We start from the raw sequence: 20,976 nt of genomic DNA, 5'->3' as shown, positions 1-20,976 counted from the left end.
ACTGAATCACAATGAGTGACGGCTCAATGAAAATCACGGCACGACAGAAGAGAGGGAGGGAGGGAGGGAGGGGAGGGAGGGAGGGGAGGGAAGAGAGGGAGGGGAGGGGTATAGAGAGAGCAGCAGCTGCTGCCTAGCCCAGCCCAGCCTCCACGCATGTTCTCTCTCTCTCTTTTTCTCTCTCTCAAGCACACACACGCTCACTCGCTCACTGGTAGTGGTGGTGGTGGTGGAGGAGAGATCCACAGGAAAACAAAGAAGGTGCGGGTCTGAGCTGTTCTGCGTAAGCTGCGGTTTCTGATAGCCGTCAGGGGAGAGAGAAAGGTCAGAGTCTACACTGCACCGGCTACTGTTTACTGAAACCCGTTCTTCAGTTTTCTGGGGAAATACACGCAGCAAGACTGGAGGTGACAGAATCCTTAGTGAACCACTTAGGTAAGCAAACAATGGAAAACTATCATTTACTGCAGGGAAACAAGCAAAGTTCACAGCGCGTCTATCCATCTCTCTGTTTCTCTGTTTCCTTTTCTATGTGGCTATTATTCGAAATGTGTCTTTCACAGCCCCCTCTCTGTGGCGGAAAATCATTGTTGATTTGTTGATATGTTTGATCGGTTTGATCGATACCGTTGAAAGTGGTCTCCATGCATGTATTGACCTATTTGAAACCCCTCTACGTTGTCAACTGGACACAATAACACAATCAAACATATCTTTCAGATAAGAAATTCAGTTTATCAATCTTTTCTCATTTTTGTAATCGAAGAGAAAATGGCTTTGTAAGCAATGGGCTGGTTAGTGTGTGAACTCTGCATTACTCAGCAAAATGGTTATACGAGAACCACCAGAAAATGTTGAATTTACACTTTTTTCAAAGTGTTGCCCTTTTAACACCGATGCGTTCCAACACCAGTGGTGTTAACATGGAAGACCAACTCATTGTTACACTGTCATGGTGTTCACTAATACCTTGTATTTAACACTTAAGAATTACATGTTTACAATAGGTCAGTGTTAAATGTACACCGTTATGGTGTTCACTGAGACCTTCACAGCAAAATTCTCCTATGTTAAATCAACACCGACAGTGTTATATTTAGCATTGGTCCAGTGTCTATACGGGTCCACACTTTTCAGTGTGACATTAACACACTGCTTAGTGTAAAGCCTTTTTTGCATATTTCCCACAGCGCCTTGCCTCTCGAGGGAATTGTAGAGTTATCACACACGTGACCGTATTTGTTAGTTAGTGACAGAGACGTGGTTGTTGCGTTCATCTGTTCACAGGCCTCTGGCCTTCACCAAGTGAGATTCTAAGCTAGTGTTGCTGATGTGGATGTGGTGGTGAAGTCAGGCGCAGGACACAGAGGAATAAAGTCAAGACGACTTTACTGAACAACTCAATAATACACAAAAATAAACGGCCTCGAAACACTGGAGGCGAACAACACACGCGGGGTGCGTAAAAACCAACAATAGATGCCAAGGTTCCGAACCCAGTACGCATACGACAAGCGGACAATAACACACAACATGCAAACATAACACAGGGGAACTTATAGGTGACATAATCAATACAGAATACGAAACAGGTGCAACAACTAGACACGACAAAACAACCATCGAAAACATCAAGCGGTAGTAGCTAGTACTCCCAGGGGACGACGAACGCCGAAGCCTGCCCGAGCAAGGAGGAGGAGAGGCGTGGTTGTTGCATTCATCCGTTCACAGGCCTCTGGCCTTCTCCAAGTGAGATTCTAAGCTAGTATATTATCATTCACATTCAATTCTAAAGCACATAGAACATATAATCCATAAGGCCCTATTTAGAGGGCCTAGTTTTACTCTAATACAGTCAACAGAAACTCACGGTTTACAGGCGAAATAAGGCCTCCAATTCACATTAAGCTTGAATTCCTGTTGGATTCCAGCCAGAGTGGGGATATCTCAACATTTTGAATTTTTTATCACCTGCATTCAGAATGATTGCCGGGTTGGGAAGACTAAGATATGAGACTAGCTTAAGCATCTAAACTGGAATGACCATTTCAGATGTAACAGATTGGATTAGCTTAGAATTGTATTTCTTTATGTTTGAGTAGCATGAGTTTAATGAATCAATCAGTGCATTCGGAAAATTTTTCCCCTTCACTTTTTGCACATTTTGTTACGTTACAGCCTCATTCTAAAATTGATTAAATGAAATGTTTTCCTCATCAATCTACACACAATACCCAATAATGACAAAGCGAAAACAGGATTTTAGAAATGTTTGCAAATAAGTATTCAGACCCTTTGCTATGAGACTCGAAATTGAGCTCAGGTGCATCCTGTTTCCATTGATCATCCTTGAGATGTTTCTACAACTTGATTGGAGTCCCCCTGTGGTAAATTCAATTGATTGGACATGATTTGGAAAGGCACACACCTGTCTATATACAGTAAGGTCCCACAGTTGACAGTGCATGTCAGAGCACAAACCAAGCCATGAGGTTGAAGGAATTGTCCGTAGAGCTCCGAGACAGGATTGTGTCGAGGCACAGATCTGGGGAAGGGTACCAAAAAATTTCTGCAGCATTGAAGGTCCCCAAGAACACAGTGGCCTCCATCATTCTTAAATGGAAGAAGTTTGGAACCACCAAGACTCTTCCTAGAGCTGGCCACCCGGCCAAACGGAGCAATCGGGGGAGAAGGGCCTTGGTCAGGGAGGTGACCAAGAAACCGATGGTCACTCTGACAGAGCTCCAGAGTTCCTCTGTGGAGATGAGAGAAACTTCCAGAAGGACAACCATCTCTGCAGCACTCCACCAATCAGGCCTTTATGGTAGAGTGGCCAGATGGAAGTCGCTCCTCAGTAAAAGGCACATGACAGCCTGCTTGGAATTTGCCAAAAGGCACCTAAAAGACTCTCAGACCATGAGAAACAAGATTCTCTGGTCTGATGAAACCAATATTGAACTCTTTGGCCTGAATGCCAAGCGTCACGTCTGGAGGAAACCAGACACCGCTCATCACCTGGCCAATATCATCCCTACGGTGAAGAATGGTGGTGGCAGCATCATGCTGTGGGGATGTTTTTCAGCGGCAGGGACTGGGAGAATAGTCAGGATCGAGGGAAAGATGAATGGAGCAAAGTACTGAGAGAGCCTTGATGAAAACCTGCTCCAGATCACTCAGTAGCTCAGACTGGGGTGAAGGTTCACCTTCCAACAGGACAACGACCCTAAGCACACAGCCAATACAATGCAGGAGTGGTTTCGGGACAAGTCTCTGAATGTCCTTGAGTGGCCCAGCCAGAGCCCGGACTTGAACCCAATCAAACATCTCTGGAGAGATCTGAAAATAGCTGTGCAGCAACGCTCCCCATCCAACCTGACAGAGCTTGAGAGGATCTGCAGAGAAGAATGGGAGAAACTCCCCAAATACAGGTGTGCCAAGCTTGTAGCGTCATACCCAAGAAGACTCAAGGCTGTAATCGCTGCCAAGCGTGCTTCAACAAAGTACTGAGTAAATGGTCTGAATACTTATGTAAATGTCGTATTTCCGGTTTTTGCTTTGCCATTATGGGGTATTGTGTGTAGATTGATGAGAAAAAACAAACAATTTAATCCATTTTAGAATAAGGCTGTAACGTAACAATATGTGGAAAAAGTGAAGGGGTCTGAATACTTTCCGAATGCACTGTAAATGCAAAAACATAGATATTGAAACAAACAATTCAAAAAATCTACCTGCAATAGAGCATGCTGGGAAATATGATAATGATGGGCATGGTTTTTGTTTAACACCGGTTATTAACACCAACAATGGGGTACTTTTACACCAATGTGTGTTCATTTAATACTTATAGAGTTAATTTAATTTAACACAATGAAAATTCAACACTAGGTAACATTTGCCAATTTTACACCCTGGTTGAACAACAGTATTTTTAAACAATTTTTTAAGCAACAACCGCTGGCTTTCATTCCATTCATAGTAACACAAAGTATCACCACATCAACACCAAAACTGCTTACACCAGGATATGAAGACTGACGATTTTGCTGTGTATAAATCTTGGGACATTTTGTGTGATGGCCCTCTCTGTGTGCCCAGTTTTTAAATATTTATAAAGCACCAGAAAGCACATGGCTATCGGACTAAGACCAGTCACTCCCTTGCAATCCCATGACACACCACGTAGTGTAGCATACTACTGTCCATCCACAGCCTACCCTACTGTACTGTCCAGGGCTTAGGAAGCATAATCTGTCATTAGGAAGTTATTTTGAGACCACGGATACTAGCTAACACGGAGAGAGACCGTCCGGCAGGACAAACCGGTTAATTGAAACTACCACGCTTGTTGTTTGGACATTATTTTGACATACTTTAACTGGACAATCTCAGATTACCATATTAAAAGCTTTAATTATTTGTTTAGTTTTCGTCCTGATTATCTTTTCATTTCTTTAGATAGTAGAGCCGTTCTTGTGACCTTTGGCAGCGCGATGGAGCTTGAGCATTTCGAGGAGCGGGATAAGGCGCAGCGGCACAGCCGAGGAGGGGGCAGGCTGAACGGGGTGACCAGCCCAGCACACAGCGCCCACTGCAGCCTCTACCGCACCCGGACCCTCAAGACCCTCAGCTCGGAGAAGAAGGCCAAGAAGGTCCGCTTCTACCGCAACGGGGACCGCTACTTTAACGGGATAGTGTACGCCATCTCCGCGGACCGGTTCCGGTCTTTTGACGCTCTGCTGGAGGACCTGACCCGCTCCCTGTCCGATAATGTGAACCTGCCACAGGGCGTCCGGACTATCTACTCAGTGGATGGAACCAAAAAGATCACCAGCACCGATCAACTGGTGGAGGGTAATATAATGTATTTATTATTGCCGGTTTGTGTAGGTCTCTCTCTCTCTCTCTCTCTCTCTCTCTCTCTCTCTCTCTCTCTCTCTCTCTCTCTCTCTCTCTCTCTCTCTCTCTCTCTCTCTCTCTCTCTCTCTCTCTCTCTCTCTCTCTCTCTCTCTCATAATCCAATGCTCTTAAATGCATGGAGGAGGTGACCCCATATCTCTCCCCCCATCTCCCCCTCCCCTTCTCCCGGTGAATCTCCCCCTCTCTCCCCTACCCAGGCGAGAGCTACGTGTGCGGCTGCATCGAGGTCTTCAAGAAGCTCGACTACACCAAGAACGTCAACCCCAACTGGTCGGTGAACGTTAAAGCTTCGTCTGCGGCGGCCGCCCGCGGTCCTCCTTTCCTGGGCAGCTCCAAGGCCGGACCTCCAGACACCCGGGACCAGGCAGTGAAGGACTTCATCCGGCCCAAGCTGGTGACGGTGGTGCGTAGTGGGGTGAAGCCCAGGAAGGCTGTACGGATCCTGCTCAATAAGAAGACAGCACATTCATACGAACAGGTCCTGACCGACATCACAGAGGCCATCAAACTGGACTCTGGAGTGGTGAAGAGGATCTATACACTGGAGGGGAAACAGGTGAGAGATGGAGGTGGTTTGCTGAACTATGGGGGTTGGCTTGTCTGCTTTTGAGCAGGGGTGTGTGTGTGTGTGTTTAAGGCAGCTGAGAGAGGATGGTTTGGGCTGTGCTGGGTAGTATGTGCTTGGAACGCGTCCTCTTGTCCAACGGGAGAGAGCTGGTTTATGTACATTAACTTGTTTGCTAGTTGTGTTGCTATAGAAGGGAACCAATAGAAGAATGTACTCGTCCCTGACTCCTTGTGTTGTTGCTAAAGAATGGAACCAATAGAATAATGTACTCGTCCCTGACTCCTTCTGTTGTGGTATCTCTTAGAGAGAGAGAGAAGAAGATGATGAGACTGACAAAAATAATAATAATATAAATAATATGCCATTTAGCAGACGCTTTTATCCAAAGCGACTTACAGTCATGCGTGCATACATGTTTGTTTTTTTGTGTATGGGTGGTCCCGGGGATCGAACCCACTACCTTAAGAGAGAATACAATGATAGCTTTGTTGTTCTATGTCTCTGTGTCCTTTTTAGACAGTCAGACACAGGTAAACAAGGTAAACATACTGGAGAGAGAAATACATGGAGATGTGTAGCGATAGATAGAGAATTCCAAAACAAATCCAATTTTGATAAACTCCCATATCTACTGGGTGAAATACCACAGTGTGCCATCACAGCAGCAAGATTCGTGACCTGTTGCCACAAGTAAAGGGCAACCAGTGAAGAACAAACACCATTGTAAATACAACCCATATTTATGTTTATTTATTTTCCCATTTGTACTTTAACTATTTGTTACAACACTGTATATAGCCATAATATGACATTTGAAATGTCTTTATTCTTTTGGAAATTCTGAGTGTAATGTTTACTGTTAATTTTTGATTGATTATTTCACATTTGTTTATTATCTATTTCACTTGCTTTGGCAATGTAAACATATGTTTCCCATGCCAATAAAGCCCTTAAATTGAAATTGAATTGAATTGAATTGAAATTGAATTGAGAGAGGTAGAGGTAGAGGTGTAGAGGTAGAGGTGTAGAGGTAGAGGTGTAGAGGTAGAGGTGTAGAGGTAGAGGTGTAGAGGTAGAGGTGTAGAGGTAGAGGTGGAGGTAGAGGTGGAGAGGTAGAGGTGTAGAGGTAGAGGTGTAGAGGTAGAGGTGGAGAGGTAGAGGTGTAGAGGTAGAGGTGTAGAGGTAGAGGTGTAGAGGTAGAGGTGTAGAGGTAGAGGTGTAGAGGTAGAGGTGTAGAGGTAGAGGTGTAGAGGTAGAGGTGGAGAGGTAGAGGTGTAGAGGTAGAGAGAGAGAGGTAGAGGTGGAGAGGTGGAGAGGTAGAGAGAGAGAGAGGTAGAGAGAGAGAGAGAGATGTATGAATGGAGTCTGAGCTGCAGTAACTATATCTGCAGTAGCTATATCAGCAGTAGCTATATCTGATCTGCAGTAGCTATATCTGATCTGAAGTAGCTATATCTGATCTGCAGTAGCTATATCTGATCTGCAGTAGCTATATCTGATCTGCAGTAAGTATATCTGCAGGAGCTATATCTGATCTGCAGTAACTACAGTTGAAGTCGGAAGTTTACATACACTTACAGTGGGGAAAAAAAGTATTTAGTCAGCCACCAATTGTGCAAGTTCTCCCACTTAAAAAGATGAGAGAGGCCTGTAATTTTCATCATAGGTACACGTCAACTATGACAGACAAAAATAGAAAAAAAAATCCAGAAAATCACATTGTAGGATTTTTAATGAATTTATTGGCATATGATGGTGGAAAATAAGTATTTGGTCAATAACAAAAGTTTCTCAATACTTTGTTATATACCCTTTGTTGGCAATGACACAGGTCAAACGTTTTCTGTAAGTCTTCACAAGGTTTTCACACACTGTTGCTGGTATTTTGGCCCATTCCTCCACGCAGATCTCCTCTAGAGCAGTGATGTTTTGGGGCTGTCGCTGGGCAACACAGACTTTCAACTCCCTCCAAATATTTTCTATGGGGTTGAGATCTGGAGACTGGCTAGGCCACTCCAGGACCTTGAAATGCTTCTTACGAAGCCACTCCTTCGTTGCCCGGGCGGTGTGTTTGGGATCATTGTCATGCTGAAAGACCCAGCCACGTTTCATCTTCAATGCCCTTGCTGATGGAAGGAGGGTTTCACTCAAAATCTCACGATACATGGCCCCATTCATTCTTTCCTTTACACGGATCAGTCGTCCTGGTCCCTTTGCAGAAAAACAGCCCCAAAGCATGATGTTTCCAACCCCATGCTTCACAGTAGGTATGGTGTTCTTTGGATGCAACTCAGCATTCTTTGTCCTCCAAACATGACGAGTTGAGTTTTTACCAAAAAGTTATATTTTGGTTTCATCTGACCATATGACATTCTCCCAATCCTCTTCTGGATCATCCAAATGCACTTCAGACGGGCCTGGACATGTACTGGCTTAAGCAGGGGGACACGTCTCGCACTGCAGGATTTGAGTCCCTGGCGGCGTAGTGTGTTACTGATGGTTGGCTTTGTTACTTTGGTCCCAGCTCTCAGCAGGTCATTCACTAGGTCCCCCGTGTGGTTCTGGGATTTTTGCTCACCGTTCTTGTGATCATTTTGACCCCACGGGTGAGATCTTGCATGGAGCCCCAGATCGAGGGAGATTATCAGTGGTCTTGTATGTCTTCCATTTCCTAATAATTGCTCCCACAGTTGATTTCTTCAAACCAAGCTGCTTACCTGTTGCAGATTCAGTCTTCCCAGCCTGGTGTAGGTCTACAATTTTGTTTTTGGTGTCCTTTGACAGCTCTTTGGTCTTGGCCATTGTGAAGTTTGGAGTGTGACTGTTTGAGGTTGTGGACAGGTGTCTTTTATACTGATAACAAGTTCAAACAGGTGCCATTAATACAGGTAACGAGTGGAGGACAGAGGAGCCTCTTAAAGAAGAAGTTACAGGTCTGTGAGAGCCAGAAATCTTGCTTGTTTGTAGGTGACCAAATACTTATTTTCCACCATAATTTGCAAATAAATTCATTAAAAATCCTACAATGGGATTTTCTGGATTTTTTTTTCTCAATTTGTCTGTCATAGTTGACGTGTACCTATGATGAAAATTACAGGCCTCTCTCATCTTTTTAAGTGGGAGAACTTGCACAATTGGTGGCTGACTAAATACTTTTTTGCCCCACTGTAGGTTGGAGTCATTAAAACTAGTTTTTCAACCACTCCACAAACTTCTTGTTAACAAACTATAGTTTTGGCAAGTCGGTTAAGACATCTACTTTGTGCATGACACAAGTAATTTTTCCAACAATTGTTTACAGACAGATTATTTCACTTATAATTCACTGTTTCGCAATTCCAGTGGGTCAGAAGTTTACATACACTAAGTTGACTGTGCCTTTAAACAGCTTGGAAAAATCCAGAAAATGATGACATGGCTTTAGAAGCTTCTGATAGGCTAATTGCCATCATTTGAGTCAACTGGAGGTGTACCTGTGGATGTATTTCAAGGCCTACCTTCAAACTCAGTGCCTCTTTGCTTGACATCATGGGAAAATCAAAAGAAATCAGCCAAGACCTCAGAGAATTTTTTTTAGACCTCCACAAGTCTGGTTCATCCTTGGGAGCAAATTCCAAATGCCTGAAGGTACCACGTTCATCTGTACAAACTGCACATTGGGACAAAGATTGTACTTTTTGGAGAAATGTCCTCTAGTCTGATTAAACAAAAATAGAACTGTTTGGCCATAATGACCATCGTTATGTTTGGAGGAAAAAGGGGAAGGCTTACAAGCCGAAGAACACCATCCCAACCGTGAAGCACGGGGGTGGCAGCATCATGCTGTGGGGGTGCTTTGCTGCAGGAGGGACTGGTGCACTTCACAAAATAGATGGCATCATGAGGAAGGAACATTTTGTGGATATATTGAAGCAACATCTCAAGACATCAGTCAGGAAGTTAAAGCTTGGTCGCAAATGGGTCTTCCAAATGGACAATGACCCCAAGCATACTTCCAAAGTTGTGTCAAAATGGCTTAAGGACAACAAAGTCAAGGTATTGGAGTGGCCATCACAAAGCCCTGACCTCAATCCTATAGAAAATGTGTGGGCAGAACTGAAAAAGCGTGTGCGAGCAAGGAGGCCTTCAAACCTGACTCAGTTACACCAGCTCTGTCAGGATGAATGGGCCAACATTCTCTCAACTTATTGTGGGAAGCTTGTGGAAGGCTACCCGAAACGTTTGACCCAAGTTAAACAATTTAAAGGCAATGCTACCAAATACTAATTGAGTGTATGTAAACTTCTGACCCACTGGGAATGTGATGAAAGAAATAAAAGCTGAAATAAATCATTCTCTCTACTATTATTCTGACATTTCACATTCTTAAAATAAAGTGGTGATCCCGACTGACCTAAGACAGGGACTTTTTACTAGGAATAAATGTCAGGAATTGTGAACAACTGAGTTTAAATGTATTTGGCTAAGGTGTATGTAAACTTCAGACTTCAACTGTATATCTGCAGTACCAATATCTGCAGTAGCTTTATCTGCAGTATATATATCAGCTGTAACTATATCTGATCTGCAGTAGCTGTAACTTATCTGCAGTAGCTATATCTGATCTGCTGTAACTATATCTGATCTGCAGTAACTATATCTGCAGTAGCTATATCTGCAGTAGCTATATCTGCTGTAACTATATCTGATCTGCAGTAGCTATATCTGCAGTAGCTATATCTGATCTGCAGTAGCTATATCTAATATGCAGTAGCTATATCTGATCTGCAGTAGCTATATCTGATCTGCAGTAGCTATATCTGCAGTAGCTATATCTTATTTGCAGTAGCTATATCTGCAGTAGCTATATCTGCAGTATCTATATCTGATCTGCAGTAGCTATATCTGATCTGCAGTAGCTATATCTGATCTGCAGTAACTATATCTTATTTGCAGTAGCTATATCTGATCTGCAGTAGCTATATCTGCAGTAGCTATATCTGCAGTAGCTATATCTGCAGTATCTATATCTGATCTGCAGTAGCTATATCTGATCTGCAGTAGCTATATCTGATCTGCAGTAGCTATATCTTATTTGCAGTAGCTATATCTGCTGTATCTATATCTGCAGTAGCTATATCTGATCCGCAGTAGCTTTATCTGCAGTATCTATATCTGATCTGCAGTAGCTATATCTGATCTGCAGTAGCTATATCTGCAGTAGCTATAATTGATCTGCAGTAGCTATATCTGCTGTATCTATATCTGCAGTAGCTATATCTGATCTGCAGTAGCTATATCTGATCTGCAGTACCTATATCTGCAGTAGCTATATCTGATCTGCAGTAGCTATATCTGCTGTAGCTATATCTGCAGTAGCTATATCTGCAGTAGCTATATCTGCAGTAGATATATCTGATCTGCAGTAGCTATATCTGCTTTAACTATATCTGCAGTAGCTATATCTGCAGTAGCTATATCTGCAGTAGATATATCTGATCTGCAGTAGCTATATCTGATCTGCAGTAGCTATATCTGCTGTAGCTATATCTGATATGCAGTAGGTATATCTGATATGCAGTAGCTATATCTAATATGCAGTAGCTATAACTGATATGCAGTAGATATATATGCTGTAGCTATATCTGCAGTAGCTATATCTACCAAATACTAATTGAGTGTATGTAAACTTCTGACCCACTGGGAATGTGATGAAAGAAATAAAAGCTGAAATAAATCATTCTCTCTACTATTATTCTGACATTTCACATTCTTAAAATAAAGTGGTGATCCCGACTGACCTAAGACAGGGACTTTTTACTAGGAATAAATGTCAGGAATTGTGAACAACTGAGTTTAAATGTATTTGGCTAAGGTGTATGTAAACTTCAGACTTCAACTGTATATCTGCAGTACCAATATCTGCAGTAGCTTTATCTGCAGTATATATATCAGCTGTAACTATATCTGATCTGCAGTAGCTGTAACTTATCTGCAGTAGCTATATCTGATCTGCTGTAACTATATCTGATCTGCAGTAACTATATCTGCAGTAGCTATATCTGCAGTAGCTATATCTGCTGTAACTATATCTGATCTGCAGTAGCTATATCTGCAGTAGCTATATCTGATCTGCAGTAGCTATATCTAATATGCAGTAGCTATATCTGATCTGCAGTAGCTATATCTGATCTGCAGTAGCTATATCTGCAGTAGCTATATCTTATTTGCAGTAGCTATATCTGCAGTAGCTATATCTGCAGTATCTATATCTGATCTGCAGTAGCTATATCTGATCTGCAGTAGCTATATCTGATCTGCAGTAACTATATCTTATTTGCAGTAGCTATATCTGATCTGCAGTAGCTATATCTGCAGTAGCTATATCTGCAGTAGCTATATCTGCAGTATCTATATCTGATCTGCAGTAGCTATATCTGATCTGCAGTAGCTATATCTGATCTGCAGTAGCTATATCTTATTTGCAGTAGCTATATCTGCTGTATCTATATCTGCAGTAGCTATATCTGATCCGCAGTAGCTTTATCTGCAGTATCTATATCTGATCTGCAGTAGCTATATCTGATCTGCAGTAGCTATATCTGCAGTAGCTATAATTGATCTGCAGTAGCTATATCTGCTGTATCTATATCTGCAGTAGCTATATCTGATCTGCAGTAGCTATATCTGATCTGCAGTAGCTATATCTGCAGTAGCTATATCTGATCTGCAGTAGCTATATCTGCTGTAGCTATATCTGCAGTAGCTATATCTGCAGTAGCTATATCTGCAGTAGATATATCTGATCTGCAGTAGCTATATCTGCTTTAACTATATCTGCAGTAGCTATATCTGCAGTAGCTATATCTGCAGTAGATATATCTGATCTGCAGTAGCTATATCTGATCTGCAGTAGCTATACTGCTGTAGCTATATCTGATATGCAGTAGGTATATCTGATATGCAGTAGCTATATCTAATATGCAGTAGCTATAACTGATATGCAGTAGATATATATGCTGTAGCTATATCTGCAGTAGCTATATCTGATCTGCAGTAGCTATATCTGATCTGCAGTAGCTATATCTGATCTGCAGTAGCTATATCTTATTTGCAGTAGCTATATCTGCAGTAGCTATATCTGCAGTATCTATATCTGATCTGCAGTAGCTATATCTGATCTGCAGTAGCTATATCTGATCTGCAGTAACTATATCTTATTTGCAGTAGCTATATCTGATCTGCAGTAGCTATATCTGCAGTAGCTATATCTGCAGTAGCTATATCTGCAGTATCTATATCTGATCTGCAGTAGCTATATCTGATCTGCAGTAGCTATATCTGATCTGCAGTAGCTATATCTTATTTGCAGTAGCTATATCTGATCTGCAGTAGCTAAATCTGCAGTAGCTATATCTGATCTGCAGTAGATATATCTACCTGCAGCACTTCTCTGAAGAGTGATATTTGCACATCGGTACAACACTGTACATAGCCATAATATGACTTTTGAAATGTGTCTATTCCTTTGCAACTTGTGAGTGTAATGTTTACAGTTAATTTTTGATAGATTATTTCACTTTTGTTAATTATCTATTTCACTTGCTTTGGCAATGTAAACATGTTTCCCATGCCAATAAAGCCCTTTGAATTGAATTGAGAGAGAGGTAAAGAGAGAGAGAGTGGTAGAGAGAGAGAGAGAGAGAGAGAGAGAGAAGTAGAGAGAGGTATAAAGAGAGAGGTAGAGAAAGAGAGAGGTAGAGAGAGAGAGGGAGAGAGAGAGAGGTAGAGGTGTAAAGGTAGAGAGAGAGAGAGAGAGAGAGAGAGACAGATGTATGAATGAAGTCTGATCTGCAGTAACTATATCTGCAGTAGCTATATCTGCAGTAGCTATATCTGATCTGCAGTAGCTATATCTGCAGTAGCTATATCTGCAGTAGCTATATCTGATCTGCAGTAGCTATATCTGCAGTAGCTATATCTGCAGTAGCTATATCTGCAGTAGCTATATCTGATCTGCAGTAGCTATATCTGCAGTAGCTATATCTGATCTGCAGTAGCTATATCTGCAGTAGCTAGATCTGCAGTAGCTATATCTGCAGTAGCTATATCTGATCTGCAGTAGCTATAACTGCAGTAGCTATATCTGATCTGCAGTAGCTATATCTGCAGTAGCTATATCTGATCTGCAGTAGCTATATCTGATCTGCAGTAGCTATATCTGCAGTAGCTATAACTGCAGTAGCTATATCTGATCTGCAGTAGCTATATCTGATCTGCTGTATCTATATCTGCAGTGTCTATATCTGATCTACAGTAGCTATATCTGCTGTATCTATATCTGCAGTAGCTATATCTGATCCGCAGTAGCTTTATCTGCAGTATCTATATCTGATCTGCAGTATCTATATCTGATCTGCAGTAGCTATATCTGATCTGCAGTAGCTATATCTGCAGTAGCTATAATTGATCTGCAGTAGCTATATCTGCTGTATCTATATCTGCAGTAGCTATATCTGATCTGCAGTAGCTATATCTGATCTGGAGTAGCTATATCTGCAGTAGCTATATCTGCTGTAGCTATATCTGCTGTAGCTATATCTGCAGTAGCTATATCTGCAGTAGCTATATCTGCAGTAGATATATCTGATCTGCAGTAGCTATATCTGCTTTAACTATATCTGCAGTAGCTATATCTGCAGTAGCTATATCTGCAGTAGATATATCTGATCTGCAGTATCTATATCTGATCTGCAGTAGCTATATCTGCTGTAGCTATATCTGATCTGCAGTAGCTATATCTTATTTGCAGTAGCTATATCTGCTGTATCTATATCTGCAGTAGCTATATCTGATCCGCAGTAGCTTTATCTGCAGTATCTATATCTGATCTGCAGTAGCTATATCTGATCTGCAGTAGCTATATCTGCAGTAGCTATAATTGATCTGCAGTAGCTATATCTGCTGTATCTATATCTGCAGTAGCTATATCTGATCTGCAGTAGCTATATCTGATCTGCAGTAGCTATATCTGCAGTAGCTATATCTGATCTGCAGTAGCTATATCTGCTGTAGCTATATCTGCAGTAGATATATCTGATCTGCAGTAGCTATATCTGCTTTAACTATATCTGCAGTAGCTATATCTGCAGTAGCTATATCTGCAGTAGATATATCTGATCTGCAGTAGCTATATCTGATCTGCAGTAGCTATACTGCTGTAGCTATATCTGATATGCAGTAGGTATATCTGATATGCAGTAGCTATATCTAATATGCAGTAGCTATAACTGATATGCAGTAGATATATATGCTGTAGCTATATCTGCAGTAGCTATATCTGATCTGCAGTAGCTATATCTGATCTGCAGTAGCTATATCTGATCTGCAGTAGCTATATCTTATTTGCAGTAGCTATATCTGCAGTAGCTATATCTGCAGTATCTATATCTGATCTGCAGTAGCTATATCTGATCTGCAGTAGCTATATCTGATCTGCAGTAACTATATCTTATTTGCAGTAGCTATATCTGATCTGCAGTAGCTATATCTGCAGTAGCTATATCTGCAGTAGCTATATCTGCAGTATCTATATCTGATCTGCAGTAGCTATATCTGATCTGCAGTAGCTATATCTGATCTGCAGTAGCTATATCTTATTTGCAGTAGCTATATCTGATCTGCAGTAGCTAAATCTGCAGTAGCTATATCTGATCTGCAGTAGATATATCTACCTGCAGCACTTCTCTGAAGAGTGATATTTGCACATCGGTACAACACTGTACATAGCCATAATATGACTTTTGAAATGTGTCTATTCCTTTGCAACTTGTGAGTGTAATGTTTACAGTTAATTTTGATAGATTATTTCACTTTTGTTAATTATCTATTTCACTTGCTTTGGCAATGTAAACATGTTTCCCATGCCAATAAAGCCCTTTGAATTGAATTGAGAGAGAGGTAAAGAGAGAGAGAGTGGTAGAGAGAGAGAGAGAGAGAGAGAGAGAAGTAGAGAGAGGTATAAAGAGAGAGGTAGAGAAAGAGAGAGTAGAGAGAGAGAGGGAGAGAGAGAGAGGTAGAGGTGTAGAGAGAGAGAGAGAGAGAGAGAGAGACAGATGTATGAATGAAGTCTGATCTGCAGTAACTATATCTGCAGTAGCTATATCTGCAGTAGCTATATCTGATCTGCAGTAGCTATATCTGCAGTAGCTATATCTGCAGTAGCTATATCTGATCTGCAGTAGCTATATCTGCAGTAGCTATATCTGCAGTAGCTATATCTGCAGTAGCTATATCTGATCTGCAGTAGCTATATCTGCAGTAGCTATATCTGATCTGCAGTAGCTATATCTGCAGTAGCTAGATCTGCAGTAGCTATATCTGCAGTAGCTATATCTGATCTGCAGTAGCTATAACTGCAGTAGCTATATCTGATCTGCAGTAGCTATATCTGCAGTAGCTATATCTGATCTGCAGTAGCTATATCTGATCTGCAGTAGCTATATCTGCAGTAGCTATAACTGCAGTAGCTATATCTGATCTGCAGTAGCTATATCTGATCTGCTGTATCTATATCTGCAGTGTCTATATCTGATCTACAGTAGCTATATCTGCTGTATCTATATCTGCAGTAGCTATATCTGATCCGCAGTAGCTTTATCTGCAGTATCTATATCTGATCTGCAGTATCTATATCTGATCTGCAGTAGCTATATCTGATCTGCAGTAGCTATATCTGCAGTAGCTATAATTGATCTGCAGTAGCTATATCTGCTGTATCTATATCTGCAGTAGCTATATCTGATCTGCAGTAGCTATATCTGATCTGGAGTAGCTATATCTGCAGTAGCTATATCTGCTGTAGCTATATCTGCTGTAGCTATATCTGCAGTAGCTATATCTGCAGTAGCTATATCTGCAGTAGATATATCTGATCTGCAGTAGCTATATCTGCTTTAACTATATCTGCAGTAGCTATATCTGCAGTAGCTATATCTGCAGTAGATATATCTGATCTGCAGTATCTATATCTGATCTGCAGTAGCTATATCTGCTGTAGCTATATCTGATATGCAGTAGCTATATCTAATATGCAGTAGCTATAACTGATATGCAGTAGCTATATCTGCAGTAGCTATATCTGATCTGCAGTAGCTATATCTGATCTGCAGTAGCTATATCTGATCTGCAGTAGCTATATCTGCAGTAGCTATATCTGCAGTAGCTATATCTGCCTGCAGCAATGAAGAGACTAAAATAGCTCACTGTGTGAACATCATTGATATTCCACCCTCCCTCTCTCTCTCTCTCTCTCTCTCTCTCTCTCTCTCTCTCTCTCTCTCTCTCTCTCTCTCTCTATCTCGCATACAAACAAACAAACACAAACGCACACACACACAACGTCTTGTCTTCTCTCATGTTTAGTGCAGACAGGTAAACTGAGGAGACAATCATCTGTTTGAGAGACTTCAAAGGTTGAGCCCATAGAGAGGTAGTAAGAATGTTCTGGATGTATAGAACGGAGATAGAATGTTCTGGATGGATAGGACGGAGATAGAATATTCTGGATGTATAGAACGGAGATAGAATGTTCTGGATGGATCGAACGCAGATAGAATGTTCTGGATGGATAGAACGGAGATAGAATGTTCTGGATGGATAGGACGGAGATAGAATGTTCTGGATGGATAGGACGGAGATAGAATGTTCTGGATGGATAGGACGGAGATAGAATGTTCTGGATGGATAGGACGGAGATGGAATGTTCTGGATGGATAGGACGGAGATAGAATGTTCTGGATGGATAGGACGGAGATAGCTCTTAATGGCCTTGCCCATGCTGTCCCTGATCTCCTCTCTCTTTCTGCCAGCAAAGAGTGTGTGTACCACTGTGACGTGTCTGTGTGTGCTTGTGTACATGTGTGTGTGTGTGTGTGTGTGTGTGTGTGCGTGAGCGTTGGTGTGTGTGTGTGTGTGATGGGGTCGTGACAGGGTTGGGTGGCTCCCTGCTGTGTGACACTGTGTCACCTTCCCATCTCTCTATCTGCCTCTCCCCTCTGTTACTGCCTTGACAAAGTATTCAGACCTCTTGACTTATTCCACAGTTTGTTGTGGTACAGCCTGCATTCAAAATGGATTACATGGATTTATTTCTCTCTCACCCATCTACACACAATACCCCATAATGACAAAGTGAAAACATGTTTTTTATTTATTTAGTTTTTGCATATTTATTGAAAATGAAATACAGAAATATCTCATTTACATAATTATTCACACCCCTGAGTCAATACTTTGTAGAAGCACCTTTGGCAGCGATTACAGCTGTGTGTTTTTCTTGGTAAGTCTCTAAGCGCTTTCCACACCTGGATTGTGCAACATTTGCCCATTAATCTTTCAAAATTCTTCAAGCTCTGTCAAATTTGCTGTTGATCATTGCTAGATAACCATTTTCAGGTCTTGCCATAGATTTTAAAGTAGATTTAAGTCAAAACAGTAAGTCGGCCACTTAGGAACATTCACTGTCTTCTTGGTAGCAACTCCAGTGTAGATTTGGTCTTGTGTTTTGAGTTATTGTCCTGCTGAAAGGTGAATTCATCTCCCAGGGTCTGGTGGAAAGCAGACTGAACCAGGTTTTCCTGAACCAGGATTTTGTCTGTGCTTAGCTCCATTCTTTTAATTGTTTTTTATCCTGAAAAACTCCCCAGTCCTTAACGATTAAAAGCATACCCATAACATGATGCAGCCACCACTATGCTTGAACACATGAAGAGTGGTACTCAGCAATGTGCTGTATTGGATTTTCCCCATACATAACACATTGTATTCAGGACAAAAAGTTAATTGCTTTGCCACATTTGTTGCAGTATTACTTTAGTGCCTTGATGCAAACAGGATACATGTTTTGGAATATTTGTATTCTGTACAGGCTTCCTTATTTTCACTCTGTCAATTAGGTTAGTATTGTGGAGTAACTACAATGTTACCATCCAAAGTGTAATTAATAACTTCACCATGTTCAAAGGGATGGTGAGGGTAGGTGCCTTTTTTTGCGAGGCATTGGATAAAAAACACATCAAGGACTGTGAATACTTTCTGAAGGCACTGTACATCTCCTTCAAATGTTGATATTTGGTTGCATTGACAACCAAACATAATTCAACATCCAGCTTGTTTACAAATTAATCATTGATATGTTGGATTCACGTCTTCATCTCTACCAAAAAATCAAAGTTAAAGAACATGACAACCTCTAATCTAATCAAACTTTAAATGCACTTTAAATAAAGTTTGATTTTGATTTAGTCCCATTGTTACACTTAGCATTTTGGTTGGGATGGAGATGTGAATCAAACATATTAATGATTAACTTGAAGGTTACATTTGAAATCAACCAAATGTATATGCATTGTCTATTTTTTGTTGTTGAACCCTGCGGTTGACTTGAAACAATAGCTGTTAAACTCTGTTGAACCTATCCTTTGGAAAAATTTCAATAGCAACAGTGAATATATTTAGTTATTAAGAGATTTCTCAACAAATCATTCTCACAATAGCACATTGGCAGTAGTAAGTGACAAATATCAAAGCTAAGCTGGGCTTGGTTAAAACCCTGGCTGGGAGACCAAAGGGACAGCTGTAGATAGATCGACTCTCCAGTAGGAGGTGCTGCCCAGACTACAGTTGTTTTCTGATAGTGGATATAACGTTGAAGATCTGACATTGTTTCAAAGGTACAAGATTTGTCTATGTACAAAATGTCTTACAATGATGAAAAAATCCTGTGGTTGAAATTCCACCCTCAAAACAACAGTTTGCGTTGATAACTTTTGTTTTCAATTCCACTGTATTTTCCACGTTAGATTCCACATCACATTGACAAATGTACAATGAAACAACGTTGTTTCAACCCGTTTGTGCCCAGTGGGCTGGCACCCTATTCCCTATGTAGTCCACTACTTCTGACCCGAGCCCTGGCACCCTATTCCCTATGTAGTCCACTACTTCTGACCAAAGCCCTATGGGCCATGGTACTACATAGGGAGTAGGGTGCCATTTTAGACACAGCCTAGGAGATTCCAGTGTAGGGATGCTGTTCTCTCCCAGTTCACCCTCAGTCACAGTCACAGGAGGTAAGACTATTATGGGTTATATATAGACCAGCCGCCATTGATTTGGCCCGTAGGCATGGTAACAGGCTGCCGGCTGGGATAGGTCGGGCTTGGAACCCGCTCAGTCAGTGCAGTAAGAGTGAGCGTGTGTGTGGGTGTGTGTTTATATGTGTGTGTGTGTGTGTGTGTTTATATGTGTGTGTGTGTTTATATGTGTGTGTGTTAGTATGTGTGTGTGTGTGTGTGTGATGTGTGTCTGGATAAGAGCGTCTGCTAAATGACTGAAATGAAATGAACTGTGTGTGTGATGTGTGTGTGGTGTGTGTGTGATGTGTGTGTGTGTGTGTGATGTGTGTGTGACGTGTGTGTGTGTGATGTGTGTGTGTGTGTGTGTGATGTGTGTGTGTGTGTGTGTGTGTGTGATGTGTGTATGTGTGTGTGATGTGATGTGTGTGTGTGTGTGATATGTGCATTATGAACTGAGTGAACAAGAGGTAGAGGGGGGAATGAACACGGAAGAGAGGAGAGAGAGAGAGGAGAGGAAAACTGAAAGAGAAAATAAAATGAATGCTGGTTGCGTGAGGTGAGGTAGAGGAAGAGGGACAGGGAGAGATGAAGGGTGTCAGGGGAAAATTAGGACAGAGGGATAGCTAGAGTTTGAATTTCAGTGGACGGTGGCAGTATTTGTTTCAAGACTGAATCTAGACTGACCCAGACTCTCCTGAAGTATGCATGCCTTGGTTTGGTTTGGTTTGGTCTTGGTAGTCAATAGGTAAATCCGTGATGCAGTGGTAAAAAACTAAAAGTGGGTAAATGCTGATCGCCCTTCGCAGTGAATAAAGTAACTCTCCCTATACTTTCAATGAATTTTTTCACGATAGGTCAATAGTGTGTGATTGCGGCTCGCAATTCGGGGCTTTCCTGCCTGTGGACTTTCCTGTATTTGCATGAATGCCCCCCCTCAAGCATCCTATTGGTTCCTGCATGACAGCCCCCCCATCGAGCATCCCATTGGTTCCTGCATGACAGCCCCCATTAAGCATCCCATTGGTTCCTGCATGACAGCCCCACATTAAGCATCCCATTGGTTCCTGCATGACAGCCCCCCATCGAGCATCCCATTGGTTCCTGCATGACAGCCCCCCCATCGAGCATCCCATTGGTTCCTGCATGACAGCCCCCCATTAATCATCCCATTGGTTCCTGCATGACAGCCCCATTACCCCCCTCAGCATCCCATTGGTTCCTGCATGACAGCCCCCCCATCGAGCATCCCATTGGTTCCTGCATGACAGCCCCCATTAATCATCCCATTGGTTCCTGCATGACAGCCCCCCATTAAGTATCCCATTGGTTCCTGCATGACAGCCCCCCATCGAGCATCCCATTGGTTCCTGC

General features: G+C 41.8%; 1 protein-coding gene across 5 annotated transcripts in view; it reads left to right on the top strand.

The window, feature by feature from the left end:
• The first annotated feature begins 215 nt into the window (after window positions 1-215).
• Window positions 216-20,976, top strand: part of dclk1a (doublecortin-like kinase 1a) — a 186,072-nt gene continuing 165,311 nt past the window's right edge. For 4 of the 5 annotated variants that reach the window (XM_045208230.1, XM_045208229.1, XM_041851477.2 and 1 more), the window contains exons 1-3: window positions 216-435; window positions 4,459-4,854; window positions 5,118-5,476. In XM_045208230.1, the coding sequence (XP_045064165.1) occupies window positions 4,494-4,854; window positions 5,118-5,476 (720 nt within the window). In that variant the 5' untranslated portion in view covers window positions 216-435; window positions 4,459-4,493. Of the gene's footprint in view, window positions 436-4,364; window positions 4,855-5,117; window positions 5,477-20,976 lie in introns of those variants that run through there. The other variant, XM_045208232.1, reaches the window with a different exon arrangement.

Source organism: Coregonus clupeaformis, chromosome 27, assembly GCF_020615455.1.
Source record: "Coregonus clupeaformis isolate EN_2021a chromosome 27, ASM2061545v1, whole genome shotgun sequence".
NCBI lineage: Eukaryota > Metazoa > Chordata > Actinopteri > Salmoniformes > Salmonidae > Coregonus > Coregonus clupeaformis.
This window is presented reverse-complemented; position numbering and strand designations above follow the sequence as displayed.